Source organism: Camelus dromedarius, chromosome 14 (genome assembly GCF_036321535.1).
Source record: "Camelus dromedarius isolate mCamDro1 chromosome 14, mCamDro1.pat, whole genome shotgun sequence".
Lineage (NCBI taxonomy): Eukaryota > Metazoa > Chordata > Mammalia > Artiodactyla > Camelidae > Camelus > Camelus dromedarius.
The window spans coordinates 67,037,551-67,057,260 of NC_087449.1; the positions used below are offsets into that span (position 1 = coordinate 67,037,551).

Sequence of the window (19,710 nt, forward strand, 5' to 3'; positions counted from 1 at the left end):
CTGCCTCCTGCCGAGGCCCACTCCTCCCTGCCCCATGCCCCCGCCCTGCCTGAGAAGTGTCACAGGCCCCCCGGGAACGGGAACGGGAGGCAGGCCTGGCACCAGGTAACAGCTCAGCGGCCACGCTCATTGGCCCCATAATGGGCTCTGCGGGAGTGTTTGCCTTTTCTGGGCCAGTGTCCTCCATGGCGTGGATCTGTCACTGCCGCAGCTGGGCCCGCCTGGTGAGGGGATCAGGGCCTCCACACCCCGCCCAGTTCAGGGGGCCAGGCCCTGCTGCCCAACCCATGAGCCAAGGGGAGCCATCAGAGCTGGGCTTTCGGGGGAAAACCTGAAAATGCTCTTTTCCACTGCTGGCAGCAGTGGGCACTGGGGTGCCTGGCCCTGGCCCAGGGATAACAGAGGTTAGGGGCACAGGCTTTGTAGCCTGTGGTGATGGCTTCAAATTTCACCACCCCCACTTGTGAGCTACATGACCTTGGGCAAGTCACGTATCCTTTCTAAGTCTGTAGGTACACACAGAAACTCAGGTAGTAAATGGGGATAACAGGACTGCCGGCCCCATTAGGTTGTAAGATTTTAAAAATTAGTGAAGTGCTGGGCATGGTGGCCATTAAATGCCATCCGTGTCAACTATTAGTATTAATGTACTGTGAAGATTAACTGAGATTACACCATAAAGCACTCAGCAGGGTACCTCCCGGGGTCCGAATTCGTTGTTCTTGCCTGCAGCTGAAGTCTCCATCAGGAGGTGGTGGAGGGCTGGTGCCAACCCCCTCCAACAGAATCACAGATTCTCTCAGTGGAAAGGAACCCAACCCTGGTGAGAAATGCCCTGCAGTGTCCACTCCTGCTTGTATACCCTAGCGACAGGGCACTCACTACCTGCTGGGTCACTGCTCTCTCTGGGCAGCCCTTTCTGGGAGGAAACTCTTCCTTGGGACCAGCTGCAGTCTTTGACCCCTGGGCCTTGCTGTGCTCTGGAGTTCCCAGAACCAGGGTGCCCCTGTGTGCTCGAAGATAGGGCAGACAGTGCTCTGGGCAGGGGGCCATCCGCCTTCTCTCCTCCAGCCTCGTTTTGCAGCCCCTCTCATGGCCAGGCTGAAGATGCCTGTGAAGCCAGCCCTTTTTCCTCCCTCCTGTGCCAAAGCCCCGGACTGGGAGCCATCCACACCTGAGCTCAAGTCCCGCTGGGTTACTTCTCGGCTGTGTAACCATAATAAAGTAATTTTAAAAGTGTAACATGTGTTTCCAAGTATGAAGTAGCCAAGCAGTAAGTAAACATAAAGTGTAGTGGTGGAGAGGTGGGTCCAGGCCACCTGAGCTCCAGCCCTTGATAACTGTGATCCTGGGTCTTCCTAAGACTCAGTTTACTCACCTGTGAAATGGGGAGGCAAGCACTACCTACTTAAATCAGCTAATACCTGTGGGCAGGTGAGTGCACTTTATTGTTTCCTATGGTATGGAAGTGTCATTGTAGCTCTGAGATTTGGCTCTCATCAGGACGAAGCTGGTCTTCCTTCCCTCGACATTTTTGCCTCCACCCCCTCACTCCCCAGTGGTCAGTGGTCACTGGGTCATGTTGGGGTCGTGGACAAGGTTGTGTGACCTCGGCAAAGGGCTTCACTTCCCTGAACCTCAGCTTTCTCCGTGATAAAAGGGGCAACAAAACCCACACCTGGGGGGTGGTGGGGGTAGGGTAGGGGTGAAATAACGCGGCGCCCAGTGGGTACCATGTTCTCCACGGTGCGCAGGTAGCGGGTGCAGTGGCTGTGGCCGTTGTAGTCCGAGAGGTCGGCGGCCGTGTACCCGTCGCGGTCGCGGACGTCCAGCTCCGCGCCGTTAACTACCAGGATCTGGCAGCACTGCAGGGAGGGGCGCGCAGTGAGGACCCCGGGCAGCAAGCCGGGACCCGCGGCCAGAGCCACGCTGTGTTGAGAGCTCATCGCCAGCAGAGGGCGCCCGCCCCTCCCGCGCTCACCCGGCCACGCCCCGGCCCGCCCTCACCTCCAACTCCCCGTTCTCGGCGGCGTCATGCAGCGGGGTCCCGCCCCACAGGTCGGCCGAGATCTCGCCGCCGTGCAGCAGGAGCCAGCTGAGCACTTTGGCGTGGCCGCGGCTCGCCGCGAAATGCATGGCCGTGGCGCCGTCCTTGTCCTGCTCCGACAGGCTCACGTCGGTGCAGCTCACCTGGGTGGGAGGGGGCGGGGCAAAGAGGGGCGGGGGCTGGGCGCCAGGCCCCTCCTGGCTCCATCCCCGTCCCGCACAAGCCCCGGTCCTTCCGGGCCCCGCCCCGACCTGTCCCCGAGCTCACCAGCCACACGATTACCGGGCTGTGGCCCATCTGCGCAGCAGCGTGCAGCGGTGTCATGCCGTCGTGGGCGCTCAGGTGCGGGTCTGCGCCGCACTCCTTCACCAGGTACTGCGTCACCTCCAGGTGGCCCTCCTGGCACGCCAGGTACAGGGGCGTGGCACCGTTCTTGGTTTGGGCATTCACTCCCCTGCGAAAGACACGGCACCCACCGTGGGCTCTCAGCGCCTGTCCCCACTCCAAAGACTTCTTCGCCCTTCACCCGCTTCCGGGGAGCTCTGGAGGGCTGGGAGAGTGGTTTGGAGAAGGCCTAGTCACTGGGCCCTGCTGCCCAACTCCCTCTGGATTCAGTCCTGCTCCAGCCTCCCTGCAGGGGCTGAGGAGGACTCTGTCTTGCTCCCCATCTCCCCTCAGCAGCCTCCTTTCTACAACGCACATCTGACTGAGCTAGTCTCTGCCCTCAGAAAATAGCCCATCTTTTTACCAAAGTCTGCAAGGATGTGATGACCTGGCCTTTCCCTACCTTATCAGCCACTCTGACCCACTGTCACTGTGAGTCCTCACACCTGTTCTTTGACCACTATGCCTTTGATCATGTCCCCCCTCCATCTGGAATACTCTTCCCACCTTTCTTTAAGGCTCAGTACAGATCCCTCCTCCATGTGGCCTGCCTTGATTTCCCTAGCAGAACAGGCCTTTCTTGCCTCTGTGCCCCATACTGTCCTGGGCTCAGTCCATGGGCCACCTGTCACGCCTGGTTGATCATAACTTATTTTGGCCTCTGCCTCCTCCAGAAGACTGAATTCCCAGAGGGCAGAGTGGTAGGGTTGCCAGATAAAACACAGGATGCCCAGTTAAATCTGAATTTCAGCTAAACAACAAATAAGTTTCTAGTATAAGTATGTCCCAAATATGGCATGGGACATACCTATATACCAAACCATTATTTGTTGTTTATCTAAAATTAGATTCAATATCCTGGTTGTTGTTGTTGTCGATCTGGCAACCCTACAAGTGGCTGACATCCACTACCCATGTGCTATGATGCCAGCAGGCAAATTCTCACTGAAGGCCCCTGCTTCGGTCCTATTGTCATTTCTGTTTTGCAGAGGGGCAGTTGAGGCCACACAGGAGATAAGAGGCATTTGAGTGCACATCTGTCTGTGTGATGCGAGGCCAGGTGCAAAGCAGGAACAAAAGGAGTGAAGATGGAATGGGGGAGGGGCCGTTCCATGTCTTCACTCCCTGTCAGGCTTCCCTGGAGCCTAGCTTGCAGCTGCCACTGCCACTTATCCCTGCTCCCCAGCTCCCACAGAAGGGTCTTAACTGGGGAACCAACCCCATGAGGTAGAGTGCTGCTGGGGAATAGGGAAGATGGCCTGGCCTCTGCCTGAGTCTCAGGTTTTCCGACTTCATAAAGGATGTGGACCCCAGGGTGCAGTTACCAGATAACAGGCACTAGGTGGAGCCACAATCTAGGCCTAGACCCAGGAGCAGTCAGTCCATGGCTCTCCCAGCCGGTCTAGGACATAGCGGATAAGAAAGGGGTGGGGAATAGGAGCTACACCTCTCCTGGCTGGACCAGAGCTCTGTGCCCCAGGAAGTGCAATCCTTCATACGACTTCATATCCTCACACCCGTCTGCCTTCCCATCTATTTGCCACCAGTTTCAGGCTCCACCCCCACCATCCACGCCCTCCCTACCCCATCCAATTGCCTACCATGTGTCCATTAATGTGGGCACCAGGCCACCCACTCCTCCTCCATCTACCCACTCACCCATCCTCTTGTCACCCAGCCATGACTTGGCCCCTCCCTCTCACACGCCTCTCGGAACCTCCCAGCTGACTTTTCCCTGTCCCTAAAACCCTGGTCCCTGTCCACTGCCCTGACCCCAGGCTGCCTACAGCCCCCACCAGGCACCCAGTCCCTGCCCTATCCTTCCTCCTGACATAGGAACCCCCCTCCTCAGACACAGAGCTGCCATTTGCTGGGGCTGACACCGAGCCTGGGACCATGCCTGGCTGTCCTCCACTACCCCACCCATGTTGGGGCAGAGTAGTGTCACAAGCCAGTGTTGCCGACCCAGTACATGGCAGCAGATAGAGACCCACTCACACGCCTCACTTCGGGAACATACTGGCTTTTGGCCATCAGCCTCCACACCCCAGTGCCTGCGTCGCACGCCCCCTCACCATTCACATGCCGGTGCGTCAGTATCAGCCTGTTTAATATTTCATGACCGACACTCAGTGGCCTGAATTATTCACCCTGTAACCAAAGCACAGCAAGTGCTGGGGTCCTGGGGATTGGAGACTGGAAGGGGCCGCCACGCAGGAGGAGGCCAGAGGCAATGTACACAGCTCAGGGCACCAAATCAGCCTGGAGCCCTTTCTCCTAGCACACCCTGCTTGGCAGGTACTCATGACCCAGGGGTGTCCAGCCAGCCTGAGAAGGTCTCAGAAGGTCTGAGAAGCTGGCACAGAGCAGGACCCGAGCAGGAGGGGGCAGTCGTGCCCACAGCCTCCGGCCAGGCCACTGGCCGGCCCTCCCAGCTGGAGCCCCACGTATGGAGTAAGTGCTCAGTGTTCGAGCTCAATCACCCAGCTTACTAGTGCGTCAGCCTCTGCATTCATGGCCCCCATTCTGGGGCCACAGCCGCCAGCCTGGGAGAGCCCAGAACACGGGGCATATACGCTGATGAGCCGGGCTGGGAGGGGGAGTCCCCACTATGTTCCCCTCTTCAACGTTGGAGGCAAGAAGAATGAGCACCCTCTTGCTCACAGGGGAAAACTAAAAAAATACGGGTGAACGTAAGGGACAAAATAGATCCATGAATCTAGGTGGAGACAGAAATGAATTTTGGGGGGAACTTGGCGAGCTAGTTAGGTTTATTTAATCACTTTTGCAAGGGAGGGGAGGTAATTAGATTTCTTTATTTATGTATTTATCTAATGGAGATACTGGGGATTGAACCCAGGACCTTGTTCACATGAAGCAAACGACCTGCCGCTGAGCTCTACCCTCCCCTGAGAAATGAGTTTATAGCAGTAATGAGAGTGGCGACTGGTAATAACAAGAGGGGGCACCATCTGTTCAACAGTTGCTCCATGCCAAGCACAAGACACACTTTCTTCATCTAGCCCTCCTCACGCGCTCCCGGGTGGGGTCAGCAGCGTTCCCCTTTTACAGATGAGGAAACTGAGGCACGGGGGCTAGGATCACTGGATGACAGAGAGGCAGAGGGGAACCTGGTGCAAGGAGGACCTGGGGTTCCCACCCCCAGCTGTGTTCTGCCTCTCTGTGTCCACAAAGCTGTCCACAGAGTCGGGACTATAATCAGCCATGAGACGTGCTTGGTGAGGACTGGCACCTTGTTGTATTTTAGGATCCCTCCTCCCGTGCCTCTGGTGGGGGCACTGCTGGCCTGCGGTGTCCAGGCCCCGCCAAGCACAGGTCAGGCCGGGCAGCACTTCCCTGTGGAGAGTCACTGCCTGGGGGGGAGGGGCGGGGGCTCCAGCGCATCAAGTTCGAGCCATAGAGTCGCCATGGGTGAAGGGTCCAGTCCCAGCCCCTGCGCTTGGCCCTGGCCTTCACCCACCGCCCCAACTCTGCAGCTCACTGCGCAGGGTCCTGGCATGGTCTTTACTCACCAGAGCCTCAGTTTCCACATATGGCAAATGGGCACTGTGGACACTCCAGGCCTCTTGTGAGAGATGGAAGAGGAAGCTTTGGAAACTTGCAAGTTTCCTCTCAGGGAAGGCAGGTCTTGGCTTCCGGGTACCGCTGCCGCCCCATCACGCATCCCCTGGGCCTCAACACGGTTGCTTCCATGCTACCAACCCAGACGGTTTTCCCCAGCCTCATCTGAGGTGGTCACTTGCTAACAGGCACCCTTCCCCTCCTTGAACACCTGCTCCCCTCGGCTTCCAGGACAAGCACCCGCCAGACCTTCTCAGCCTCCTTTGCTGGACCCCTGGCCCCCATCTGACCTCTAAATGTTGGGGTGCCCCAAGACCTCTTTTCTAAACACACTCTTTTCTAAACACACTCTTTTCTAAACACACTCTCCCCCTCGGTGAGGTCATCTACTCCCAGAGGTCAAAGGCCACCTGTACTCCATGCCTCTCCTGCTGGGACCTGGAGTACATGGGGCCCCAGCCTCAGCCCACTCATCCATCTGTGCACTGAGCACAGAACTGCACATGCCCGGAGCAGACCTCTGGACACTGTCCCTCAGTTGCCACCCCCTTCCTGTCCACATTTCAGTAAAGGACACCAGGCCACCCTCCCTTGAGTCCAAGCTCTAGGAGTCTTTGGAAACCCTTGCTCTCTTTATAGGTCTGAAGCTCCCCAGCAACGATCACATAAATCATGACACTTTTCTTCCTCTTGGGAAAAAAGATGATACGGACGACTGTAACTGTTAAAGGAATCACCCTGGATGACACCAAAGAAACATGGAACGCTTGTAAGGTTTGCAAGGCTGGTGCCAGCTGACTGTTACCGCTGCCACAAGGAACAAGGGGCGATCTGCTCACGGAAGCAGACTCGGGTCAGAGAACAGCATTTCCAGCAGCCTTCCCCACTGCCAGTAACGTCTGCCCCAGCGGAGGTCCTGGAGGGGCTGAGCTCCGCAAGGATTAGAGCCAGTGGTGGGCTGAGGCCACTCGGAATAGAAAGTCTCAGAGCCTTCGGCAGTGCTATGGCTATTGTCCTCTGATCGCGCCTCCTGGCTTATATGTAATGACCTTCATTGAGGCCTGGCCCAGGGGAAGAAACACAGCCCGGGCTTGAGAAATATTCTAGAACAGTCAGCTTTACACACCATCCATCAGCAAGCCTGGAATATTTCCAGAAGCCTTCCCTTATCCGCCTTCCAGGCCCACCTGGCCCTCGATGAAGCCCAACCAGACCCCGCTGCAGGCCTCTGCCCTGGCCAGTTCCGGCCGCCACGCCCCCACGCCAGGGCTGGGTGCCGCGGGGCCTCTGCTCATTCAGTTCTCACCTCCTCGGGGAGGCCTTCCTTGACCCCCTCCATTTAAAGGACTCCCCAGTCACTTCCTACAAACTACCCCTTTTCACTTCATGGCACCTCTTTTGAAATGTCTTGGCACTTGCCTCATTCAGTCCAGGGACACGTGTCACAGGGCTGCCACACATCAGGAGGGGGCAGAGCAGGGAAAACAATGGAGCCCTGCCCTCTCAACCTGGGGCTGCCGGACGGCGAGTAAGCGGGAATGTCTCTGCGTGTGGCGCACGTTCTCCATCTGTCTCCTTCTCTGCCCCTGGGGCTCCCCCACGTCCGTGAAGCTGTGAGGACTTGCTACATCCCTAGCACTGTGGGCACAGGGCGCTTGGGGTACATTTGGATGCTAGTTGTTGAGGGAATAAACCTGGGAGTGAGACGGGCAGCCAAGCCAGGAGCTCTGCGATGCCTCCTCACATGTGGCCTCAGCTGGTCCATTTGCCAGACGGGCCCTGGGAGGCCCCGAGGGAGCTCTGTCTGAGGTCCTGTGCAGTGAGCTGCGGGCAGGACAGCAGGGAAGGGGCAGCCCCAGCCCCAGGCAGAGCCCTCAGCCTTCTCAGGGGGAGCTGAGCGATAGCTGAGGTTTCCTGCTCGAGGCAGGGGCTGCCGAACCCTTCCAGCTGGATGGGGCTGCAGGGGCCCAGGTTCTGTGAGGCTTTACACTGAGGAGGGGAACAGGAGAGTCCCTGGTGAACGTGAAAGGCCCCAAGAGATTAGCGCCTGCACCAGGACAGGGAGGCAGACCCGGAGAGGGAGTGCAGTTTGGCCAAGGCCACGGAGGGAGCCAGTGGGACCCCAGCTGGTCAGTTAGCCTCTCGGAGACACCGTTTCTGTATCTGTATCCCACCATGAGGCTGGGACATTTGTTTGGTCCACCGATGTATCCCCAGCATTCGGCCACTATTGTCTGGCCCAGAGTAGATGCTCAGTAGACATTAGTTAGTTGAGTCCATCTGTAAAATGGGCTGATTATAGAGCTACTGTCTAGAATGAAGCTTAGACTACTGCTAGGTGTCAGGCCCCTAGCTGGCACTCAGCAGGTGGGACTCCTGGCCAGCACACTCTCCAATCTTTGTCCTGGGGCAGGGGAGGCCTCAGGCAAAGAAGGCACCTGCAGGGAGCTGGGGTGGGTACAGTTTTTTGGGCAGACTGGTTTTCTAGCTCTCTGTGACTGGTAGACCATGGAGGGGCCCCAGGGGAAGTGAAGGCCTATGGCCCCAACAGTCAGACCCAAGGGTGCCCACTGAGCCCAGGGCGCCCCTCTGGCTACTCAGGCCCCCGGTAAACATGTGGCGGGGGTGGAGCATGCATGAGACGGTTCCTGGGCCCCAGGGCGCTCAGGAACTCTGAGGGTCACCTGCTCCTGGTCCCGTCTTAGCCCCAAATGGGGATGTGGATGCCTGGTTCCCCTCCACCAGCCACCAGTGCTCCTGGCCAGGCAGGCTGACTCTCCCACTCTATCTCCCTCAGACCCAGGGCCTAAAACAGCCCCAGCCCAACTCCTGCCAGCCCCTGCCTCTCCTCTCCTCTCCTTCCCCAGGGGGCTCAGAGGGAGGGTCCCCATGGGGCAGCAGCCCCTGAGGTCACTGTGGCAATTCCTCTGCCTCTGGGAGGATTTGCGCAGTGGGCTGGGATAGACAGGAGGAGGGGTGGGTGGGTGCAGGCTGTACCTGCAGTCTCCAGTCCTTTTTTTTTTTTTAAGTTTGAGGAAATAACTGTTCTTTATTCATTTTAAAAATTATTATTTTCTTAAACACAAAAGCAGAAATAAGATTACATGCATATTTTAAACTTGGAATCTTTTTTCCGGTCCTTTGTAACGCCCCGAGGGGCAGCCCAGCATCAGTGGCCCTCCTGTTCCTCTGCAGTTAGTCACTGCCATGGTTCAGTGTGCCCACAGGCTCCCTGAGCAGGATCACGTTTCCCAGTGGTAGGAGCTCTTCCTCCCTCACCTGCCGCCAGGGAGAGCTGAGCCCTCGTGAATAATTCACAGCGTTTCACAGCAGGCCAGGGAGGCTCATGACAGTGGAGCCGCAGCTCTGGAGCCAGGCTGCCTGGGTCCCCTCATGGTTCCCTGTGGCCTGGGGCAGCCTGAGCCTCAGCCCCTCCCCAGCTCCCAGCCCTGGGGTCCCCAGCCTCGGGGAGCAGGAGTCTCTACCTCAGAGGTTGGGCGCTGGCCCCCTAACCCCCAGCCAGCAGGCCCCACCTCAATTCCCAGTCACCCCTCTTGCCTAAGCCCAGCCTGGCAACCTCTCAAAAGTGCCTCCTTATCTGCCAGGTCACACGTCTGGGTGGGAATGGAGCCAGAGCCCTCTGTCCGCCTTCCTGAGATTCATGGTGGCCTCTGGGGGGCTGGTGGCTCATCAGCCCAGGCCATCTGGCCACAGAGTCGGCACCAGGGCCCAACAGCGGCCAGGACCGCCGCATGGCCCCGGAGGGGGCGGAGTCCCTAAGGCTGGAGTCTTCCTAAGGCTGGAGCCCCAGCATGTTTCAGGCCCCAGACTTCCTGGTGAGGAGGGGCGCAGGGGCCAGCCTGGGGCTGCACCCCCACCCCTCATCGGCACTTCCGGGGCAGGCTCAGAGCCCCTTCAGCTCACACCACTGGAGCTAAGCTGGCATTGCCATCAGCCTGATTGCCTGGGGCCCATGATGTGCAATGGGGGAGGCTGGTGGGTGCCTCTCCCCTCTTAGGACCTCAGTGCCCTCCGTGTTACATGAGGAGGTGGTGTCTTGCTGAGCACCAGAACCACCGAGGTAGGGGTGGGGGTGGGTGCAGCTCCCCAGCCCCAATGCAGGGCGTCTGGGACTAGGCACCCAGGGGTACAGCCAGGCTGGGAGCCTGCATTCAAGGGTCTCTGGGGCCCTCCTGCTCAAAACCCCACTGATTGTGATGTGACCTGGACCCTATAGCTTGTTCAGAAGCAGAGTGTTCATACCAAAGCAGTGCCCAGTGACCCATGCAGGGACAGCTGCGAGGAGACCCCTGACCCTTGAGGTCAACCTGCTGGTCTCCCACTGACCAAACTAGGGAACCCCTTGCTTAGCAAGAACAAGCCAGGCTCAGCCTGCCTGTCCTGGGCTGAGGGGATGATTGCCTCCCAGCCTGGGGGCTTTAGTGCGCCTGCACCTGAGGCAGCCAGCTACAGCCACCCTGCCTCCAGGCCTCGGGGCCAGCCTGGCATCCTCAGGAGTGGAGCCAGTGCTGAAGGCACCCTGTGACTGCTCTCCTCCCTGAGCTGGGCCTCCTGTTGCCACTTCTGTCCCAGGTACCCGCTTGGACTGACAAAGGTCGCCCATCAGAGCCCCTGCCTGTCAGGTCCCCACGGACACCAGTGTCCCACTCCCTCAGAAAGGGTCTGAGTGGGTTTCCCTCAGGACCCCTGCCTCCCTGCAGGCACACCTGAAACCTGGCTCCTTCCCCCCCCCACAGGACTCCCCATGACTCCCATGCTCTGCATTGAACCCCCTTCTTCTGCACACCCCACCCCACCTTGGGGAATGCTCAGCCTACTGCTCAGCTGCTTTCTCAGACCAGGCCCTCGCCGAGGGCCCCACCGGAGGTTTGGGAGTCCTGTCCCCCTTGGTAGTGGGAATGCAGCCTCAGAAATGACAAACCGCTCTCTGACAGGCCAGGGGCTGTGGGGTCGGGAGGAGGGGAGGAGGTCCGGGAGGCAGCCCTCTCCCTTCACTGCTTCATAACTGACTCCTCCTCCTTCTGGACTAGGGGTCTAGGAGATGCTCCCCTCTCTTCACCCCTACCCCCCATTTAGAACAGTCGTGCAAATTAGCACAGGCCAGAGCTAGGGAGAGCAGCCGGCTGCAGGCCAGTGAGCATCCTGGAGGGGAGGCAGTGATCTCGGCCTGTGTGCCCAGCCCTCATAGGTGCACCTGCCTGCTGGGGGAGCGCCTGCTTGCAGGGCTCCGGGGCCAGTGGCTGTAGGCAGCCAGCCAGAAGGTGAGAAATTTCAGCTTGAGTAGGAGCTGTCCCTGGCCAGGCCCCTGGCCACAGAGATGGTCCAGAAGCAGTCCTCCCCCTGGAATGCTGGAGGGGCACGGCTGACTTCAGGCAGCCCCCAGAGTCACAGCCCACCCCACCCAGAGCCCCCCCTGAAGAGGAGTGTCCTTACTCAGGGTGGTGCCCGATGAGAAGCCTCAGGGAGGGGAAGTCTCCTTTGGCGGCGGCGTAGTGAACAGGTAGGGCGCCTGTGTCTGTGGCCACGGTGGGGTCCCCACCGCCGTGACACAGCAGCCAGTTCACCACCTCAGGGTGGCCGAAGCGGGCAGCCAGATGCAGGACTGTGGCACCAGAATTGTCTCTGTCCTGTGGGAGGGGAGCCCGTTAGTCCTAAAGCCTAGTCCTGCCCCCATTCCTCGCTCAGACCACTTCCTGCCTCCCACCAGCCACCGGGGCAGCTCTGTGCTCGGGCATCTAACCGGCCGTCTTTGAACCTCAGTCCACAGCGGCAGCACCATGCCGTTCACGCTGGGCTTCCTGAGGCCTGCAGGTCACGACGGTGAGGTGCCTGCACACAGCAAGCTTTCAGGACATGGCACCCTTGTCATTGTCCCAGCAGGAGCACCTGCCACCCAGGTGCTCAGGGAATGCTTGAAGGAGTTGCTGGGCCAGGAAGGGTGGCCTGTTGGGGCTGCTATCAGGGTTGTGGGGGGCACCCCCTGCATCCAAACCTGCCTCCTCCCTCTCCCCCTCCCCAGGGGAGGAGGCCTCCAGGTTGGTGTACATCCAACAATCCAACCTCAGTGCAGAGAACTGCCCCACCCCGAGCAGACTCCCTGCTCCCCACCCCAGGGAACAGGCTGTGTTCTTGCATGTAGAGAAGGAAGCTTCTGGGTACTTGTGGGCAGGGCTGGGCAATCAGCCAGTGGTGGTAGGTGTGGGCTAGAGAAGCCCCTAGGAGGGACTAGGGCAAAATCCCTTTCCCAGGGACCCCAAAGGGCAGGGGCTGATGGTTTGGGCCCAGAAGTGCTGAACGACCACCAAGGTGTGTGTCTGTTGTGGGAGGGGGTTGGCAAATGCTGCCCAGGTGACTTGCAGGCCAAGGAGGAGTGTCACTGAGAACCCAGAAGTCAGGACCCAGAGGTTGGTGAGCTTGGGAGAGTGGGCACCGGTTCTAGAACAGAACAAGCTGCCAACACCAAGCACGTGGGATGTCGGAGGGGTGGGCAGGGAGCTGGGCAAGGGCATGGGGAAGTGGATGGGGCAGCAGTGAGAGGTGCTCTGGGTTTACTAGGATCAGTGAAGGGGAGCACTGCCCAGAGAAAGGGCACCATGGGAACAGGTGCGGCCAAGGCAGTGGGAGCTGGAGAGACCCTGAGCCTAAGGCAGGTGAATCGCAGCAGCAGGAGAGCCTCTGAGACTCCTCTAAGAAAAGTGAAAGGAAAAGAGAGGACAGAGGGAACAGAGCCCACAGAGCCCAGGGGCACGACTGGGAAGTCATGGTCAGACTATGGGGTGGGGGGCAAACAGACTGGCTGGAACGGAGTCAGGGAAGAAGAGGAGGCAGAGTAAACAGCCCATAGGAAGTGGAGGACGATGCTGAGACTCCTCTGTGCATGGGACGCCCAGGGGAGACTGGAAGACTGGTTTAATCTGTCCTCCTGAGCCCAGAGGACAAGGCTGGCCAGAAGTGACCCAGACAGGACCACAGTGAAATATGCCCTGAGCCCCAGCTCTTGAGAAAGGCCCTTGTTTCCCACCGGCCTCGTGGACTGTGGGTCTGGGACTCCAGGGGTCCTGGCAGCTCTAGGCCTCTGGGTGGGGGTGGCACAGGCCTATAGCCTGTCCCAGAGGCCCTGGGAGCCTCACATGCTGTGGCCGGCACCCTAAAGCTGCTTATCTCTCTGGGCTCAGCAGGGCCCCAGATCGAGGTCATCCTCCCCCTACACACACACTTCCGCCCCCAGCACCCAAGCCTGCCAGGGCTAGAGGGTGGAGACTTGATAAGCTGAGCACAAGGCCACCTGCTCCTCCACCTCCTCTCCAGTGGCTGGGGAGGCTTCCGGCCAAGGCTGGACACCAGGATCAGGGAGGCATGCCACCTCCCAAAAGAGTGGGCATGGACCAAATGCCAGGAACTCCCGATAACAGAGCCAGGCAGGGGATTAGGGGCTGGGCCATTTCCCAGGAAGGGTGGGATGGGGGGCCTGGCCAGCCTTCTGGCCCAGCTAGCCCGCTCAGAGGCGCCCCTGCCTCCTCTCTGTCTATATCCAGTTAACGCAGTGGTCTTGCTAAATGGAAAATCATTTCTGGTTCCTCCCTCCATTGATTATCCCCTACAACCAAAATATCACGCAAATATCTAACCCCAGCCTGCGAGACCCTCTAGGACCTGGCTCTGCTGGCTTCTCCTCCCTCGCCCCACTCCAAACATGCCTGCCTCCCTGCCGTCCCTAACACAGGACAAAGTGTCCTGGTTTGCAATTCTTGCTCCCTGCGCTCAGAATTCACTGGTCATCACTGGGCCAGTTCCTTCCCGTCAGCCAAGGCTCCCTTCAGAGGTCACTCCTCAGAGGGGCCTTCCCTGACCACCTTGCCCAAGCAGCTTCCTGACGCTCCCCTCCTGGCCTAGCAGCACCTGGTTTACTTTCTAGCCTGTGGGTTTGCTGTCCATCGACCCAGTGGACTGGCAGTTCCAGGAGATCAGAAGCATACCTGAATCTCCAGGCCTAGCACCTGCTGGATGCTCGATTTCCAGCAGGACTGAGCTACATATCAGGGCCTGAGCTGCCTCCTCCTCCTGGCACCAGCCTGGTGGCCACTGGGTGAGACCAGGTAGGGTCTCGGGGCAGAAAAATGCTCAGGCTGGGCTGAAGAAGCTGTGAGGCCAGGAAGCACTGATGTCCTGGGGTCAGCTCAGGTCCTGGGGAGGCCTCACGTTTACCAAGCCCTCCACCCCGAGCCCACCCCCTGACCTTAGAGACACATGCAACGCAGCCTGGGTGGGCGGTAGGACTGTGTGCCCCACCCCTTCCCAGACCTGATCTTGGAGGACATGGGCTTCTGATTCTGCTGCCCAGGCTCTTTGTTCCCCCACCCACTCTCCAGGACTCCCAGGATCACTGTGTCCCCCTCCCTCCTCTCCAGCTTAAATACTATCCCAGTTGAGCCCAACTTCCTTCTGGTTTCCCATCACACAGGTGCTCTTCTAGGTAGCCGCCAGCATTTGCCAGAGCATCTGCCCTGGTTCTCTCCACCCGGGGAGCCCATCCATCCCCCTAGTCCCTTGGAGGGGGCTCCAAAGCAGACTCAGTTGGGAGGTGCCCAACCCCACCAGGGGCTCCAGGCCAGAACTCTTCTGGGGAGGAAGTCCCTGGACGCCCAGTGAGCGGCACGGACTCACCTGCACTCCACAGCCACCCTGCGAGAGCAGCCACTGCAGGCAGGCGAGGTGGCCGGTGGCGGCGGCGTCGTGGGCCGGCGTGGCGCCGTTGCGCGCGCGGGCCGCGGCGGGCAGGGCGGCCTCCTCCACCAGGAAGCGCAGACAGTGCAGCTTGCCGGCGCGGGCCGCGTGGTGCACCGGCAGCGCGTCCAGCGGGTCGCGCAGCGAGGGCCCCAGCAGGCCGGCGGCGTGCAGGGACCTCAGCACGTCCAGCTCGCCCTGCCGCGCCGCCTGCAGCGCCTGCTCCAGGGCCATGGTGCCGCCCGCGGCGAGGCGACCCGCGCTCAGCGCCTTCCCCGGGCGGCCATGCGCCCGTCCTCGGGCACCGGGAGAGCCCGCGGCTCGGCCGTCGGGGCCCGCGGGTCGGGAGGCGGAGCGGCTGCCGGCCAGGCCTCTGCCCCGCGCTGCCTCGCCCGCCCCGCTCCGCCTCCGCTGCGCTCTGGGGCCCGCGGCCCAGCAGAGCCGGGCTTAAGCCTCGGGCCCGCCCCCTGGCCGCCTCCGCCCCGCCCCCTCCGCGCCGAGGGCCGGACTCGGGCTCGGGCGACAGAGGCTGTGCGCCCAAGGACTTCTCTCCTAATCTACCTCCCGTCAAAATGGAGCCCAGCAGAGTGGCCAGACTGGGTTCGAATTCGAGAGCCATCCGGGCGCTGGCGAGCCGAGCCCCTCGATTAATTCATTCATCAACTCAGTGTCAGTTTCAGGCTTTGGGGACACAAGCCAGCAAATAATTACCACAATTCCGGAGAGTGACAAGTGTGATCAGAACAGGAAAACGGGGAGACAGGGAATGAGTTGTACGCGCTACGTGGGTAGTCAGGGAGCCGTCCACCCGAGGAGGTGCTGAGGGCTGGGCTTTATCCAAAGGCGTGGACGAAGGCGTTTCCAGGCACGGGAGACTTCCAGGGCAAAGGTGGTACACCAGGAACAGGTCTAAGAAGTCCCTGAGGGGCTCTGGGTCTATGCGCTGGCTGGTGGGACGGGTGCTGGACCCTCAGTCCTCCTGGGTCCCTCCAGACTCCAAGAACTGCCCTCAGAGTCTCCCTGTGGGAGAGAGGGAGAGAAGGGGAAAGGACAGGGGTGCCTGGTAGACACTGGTTTCTAGCTCTAGAGACCTTGGGCTCAGAGAGCACCCAGAGCTGCTGTCTGGGGTGAGAGAATCAACTGTGAGCTTGAGAGCCTGGGGCTGCCAAATCGAGAGACAGGGAAGCCATGCAAGGGCTGGGGGGCAATGGAGAGATCCCAGAGCAGTCACCATGAAAGCAGGGCCAGGACCCCTCCCTGAGGGTGCAGGAGCGCCCTGGGAGGGCAGCCAGCCAGGAGAACATACGTGCACCAAACCACACAGCCTGCTTGGCCAGAAGCCCTTCGTGGGAGCTGGAAGGAGGCACAGCCCACTGGACAGGAGGAAGAGACTAGAAGATGGGGGCTGTGGAGCTGTGGGAGAACAGTCAGCACATCCTGCAATCTTGAAACACCCTGTGTCCTTTCTTTCCCCGTCACACCCCCACCTCCCCACTGGAGCCCTTTGAGGGCTCTGCCCTGGGCTGTTTTACCCAGCACCTAGCGGGCAGGCACAGGATGGAGCTGGAAATGTGGTAGAGGGAAGTGCTTCCAGGAACAGCGGGAGTCCTAGCCTGGGACTCTGGGGCTACCACAGATATAATTCCCTGGGACTGCCACCTGGTGGCACCATGTGCAATGGCCTCCTGTGCTCCATGGCACCTTTTTAAAAGGGAATGAGTGGCCAGGTCACTATCACTGGGTCAGACTCGCCTTGCTCCCTCATGAGACGTGTAGCTGCACTTGGGCTGGCTCTTGGGGTCTGCTGGAGGGGCCCTCCCCTAACCCACCCAGCAGCAGGTGTACCCCGAGGCTTGTGAGGCAAGACCCGATGGTGTTGAAATTCCCACTTGTAGGGTCACCCTTAGAGAAACCTTCCTGACATCACCAGAGGAGTTCTATAGAGTTCTTACCACCCAAGATCTTGTGCAGGACTTTACCCAGGCTCCTGCAATGTCAGAAGCAGACAAAGGTGGCAGGTTTCACTTGGTAGATGGCAACGTCTCTTGGGAATTCACTGATCTGGTCCCTGAGAAACGTATTATGATGAGATGGAGGTTTAAATCCTGGCCAGAAGGGCATTTTGCCACCATCACCTTGACCTCCATTGACAAGAATGGAGAGACCGAGCTGTGCATGAAAGTCTGAGGCATCCCTGCTCCTGAGGAAGAGAGGACTTGGAGGGGCTGGAGCGGTGCTGCTTTGAAAGCATCAAACAGACCTTTGGCTATGGTGCACGTTTATTTTAGGGCCAGCAGCGGGGGCTACAGCCTGCCCAACACTTCAGGCCAGCCCTCTCCTGACTGGGGTTTGTGACTTTCAGGATCGCACCATCCTAACCACTAACTTGGGGCTGGGGCCCCTTCCCTTCATGTATACCTTGGGTTTGTGCATGTTTTCTGCTGGGTGGGAACAGAGGGTGCTTTCTCTTTTATGAGGACAGAAAGCTAAAATGGCTTATCTTGAAGGCCCCTCGCCTGTGCCTCCTCCATGAAAAAAATCCCTGCAAGTCATGTCCTCCACTCCTGAGGCGGCTCTACCTGGTCCTGGACACCGTCCTCTGTCACATGGTTTTGTCATTTTGGGTGATGAACTGCTGCTATGGCCTTGGGCAAGGCAGAAGAGGCATCCCTGAGCCCCACCCACTGCCAGTCTGGACATCTCCCTAATAGTCACATGTGAGTACCCAACTTTGCTGACTATCTTTTCGGACTCCTTTCAGGCTGCCACTCAAACTCAGGCTGAGATCCAGGCCTTCCCTGTCCTTTCTGGGCTGGGCTGGGTCCACCAAGTCCTGCCCAGCAGCTGGAGAGAACCCACGCCAGCAGGAGGTTGGAAGCCCTATTGCTTACCAGGCACTATGCCAAGCTCCACCTGCATATTCAATCCCACAGGGATGCTATGAGAGAGGTACAACACTATTCCCATTTTACAGCTGGGGAAACTGAGATACAGGGAAGTGTTCTTTTGTTGTTGTTTGTTGTTTGGTTTTGTTTTTTAATGTATCTTGCCTGAGGTAACACAAATAAAAAGGGGCAAAGCCCAGGGGCTGATGCTCACAGGGGCTGACATTGTTCTTCTTCCCTCTGCACCTGAAGTTCCCTCTGCCCAGGGCACCCCAATATCTCCCACTCTCCAGATGTCAGCTTAGGGACTCCCTCCCCCTAAGGCTTCCTCTCATCCCTCTGCTGGAATCAGGCCATCTGCCCATCTCAGTTGTGTCGAAAGCACCTGTTCAGACCTCTCCCCCCACTCAAGGGCAGGGACCCAGGTGGGGTGTGTTCCCACTGTACCCTGAGTAGCCCCAGCTTCTCTAAAGCCTACACCCCCACACCCTGTCCACTCAGTTGCCTTAGCTAATTTCCCTTGGTTATAAATGACTCCTTCCTCCAGGTTACCAGCAAAACCCCCAGAATCCTTTGGTTGAAGGGAACAACAATGGGAGAATGGAGGAGATATTTAAAATCTGGGGTAACTGGCGCTGAAAATGGAATTTGCTCCCTTGCCCTCCAGTCTTCAAACGGTGGTCCACAGGCATGGGTGGGGGAGGATGTTCTAGCAAGAAGCTTCCTCCCCAGATGCTTCCCCCAGGAGCTAATGTCAGGGTCTCTCAGCAAGCATGCAGACATTGGTACAGGTGGGCTGTGGGCACAGAGCTGGAGGAGCCAGTGTGTGTGGCGAGGGGTAGCATTGGGGGGATATGTGGAGTATCAGTGAGTGATCCACGAAGTCCTTTTTTGCAGCCCCTAAAGAATAATTAATTACCTTGTAGAGGGCTGTCCATAGGTACTCTGAGCTCAATGATTTGAGGAAACAGTGGCTCAGGCATCCCCAGGCCCTGCTCCACCAAATGTGTTGAATGACTTATTCTCATGATTAGGATTGTTGTAGGGGTTAATGAAGGTGAGGACCAAACTATGCTTGGTATCTAGCGCGTTCTCCATAAATGGTGGCCAGACAGATATCGGTGGTGAGTGCCCCCCTTGCCGGGCTGCTCCGAGCCCCTTCCTGACAGGCACGCTGGTCTTCTCAGGCCCAGCTCAGGGAGCACGCGGCCGGGGAACTTAAGGCGAGCGGCGAGGGTGGGGAGCGGAGATGGGGTTTGTGCGGCATGGGGCGCGGCCCCGTCCAGCACCCAGGACAGCGCCAATTGGCTCCGCCCAGTGGTTCCTCCTCCAGGCCGGGCTAGGTGGGTGCAGCCTGTCATCGGTCCGTGGGTCCGCCCGGCAGTCCGCCCTGCGAGCCATCGGGCTGGCCGTTGCTTGGCCAGCCGGTTGAGGGAGGGCAGCCCCGAGCAGATGGACGGGGGACGCCCAGCCAGTTTGCTGCAGCAACGGCCACGCGGCGCGGAGGCGGGCGCGGAGGCGGTCCCGAAGGGCCGCTGGGGCCTGAGGAGTGCAGCGAAGAACCGGCACCCAGGACCGCCCCTCCCCGCCTGTCACGTGGGCTCCGACTGCCTGGCGAGTGGGAACCGGAGCTGGAGCCAGTGAAATGCAAATGGGCTCCGAGGGCTCCTGGGTTGCCTCCTCTTCCCTGGACCTCAGTTTCCCCATTCAAAACCGAGGACCGAGGAACCTAACTCGGCGAGGTCCGGAGCATTCTATGGAGCGATCGGGGGGCCCTAGTCTTGCCTGGACAGTTTCCAGCGGTTAGGCCGGAGCAAGTTGAGACCTCTTTCTGGGCCTCTGTTTCCCCTTCAGCCCCGCAGAACAACTGGTGGGGCGAGTCCCTACTAGAAAACGGAATGGCACTTCCCTGAGGCCTGGACCTTGGGGGTCCTGCCGCTGCTGGGTCCCTCGCACAGTCCTAGGTCGGGGCATAGAGGAGGTACTGATCCCGAATAAGGGAAGAAGGGCGGCATTGGACCAGGAGGGACCGCTGCCTGAGCGAGGCAAGACGTGGCCCCACCCGCG

General features: G+C 59.3%; 1 protein-coding gene across 1 annotated transcript in view; it reads right to left on the reverse strand.

Moving 5' to 3' along the window:
- The window catches only part of LOC105100265 (espin), a 30,028-nt gene extending 14,920 nt beyond the window's left edge, over positions 1-15,108 (reverse strand). Inside the window, exons 1-5 of the mRNA XM_064494123.1 lie at positions 14,699-15,108; positions 11,468-11,661; positions 2,315-2,501; positions 2,008-2,190; positions 1,734-1,865 (exon numbers count right to left, since the gene is read on the reverse strand). Coding sequence (XP_064350193.1) covers positions 1,734-1,865; positions 2,008-2,190; positions 2,315-2,501; positions 11,468-11,661; positions 14,699-14,992 — 990 coding nt within the window. The 5' untranslated portion in view covers positions 14,993-15,108. The remainder of the gene's footprint in view (positions 1-1,733; positions 1,866-2,007; positions 2,191-2,314; positions 2,502-11,467; positions 11,662-14,698) is intronic.
- Positions 15,109-19,710: the final 4,602 nt, after the last annotated feature.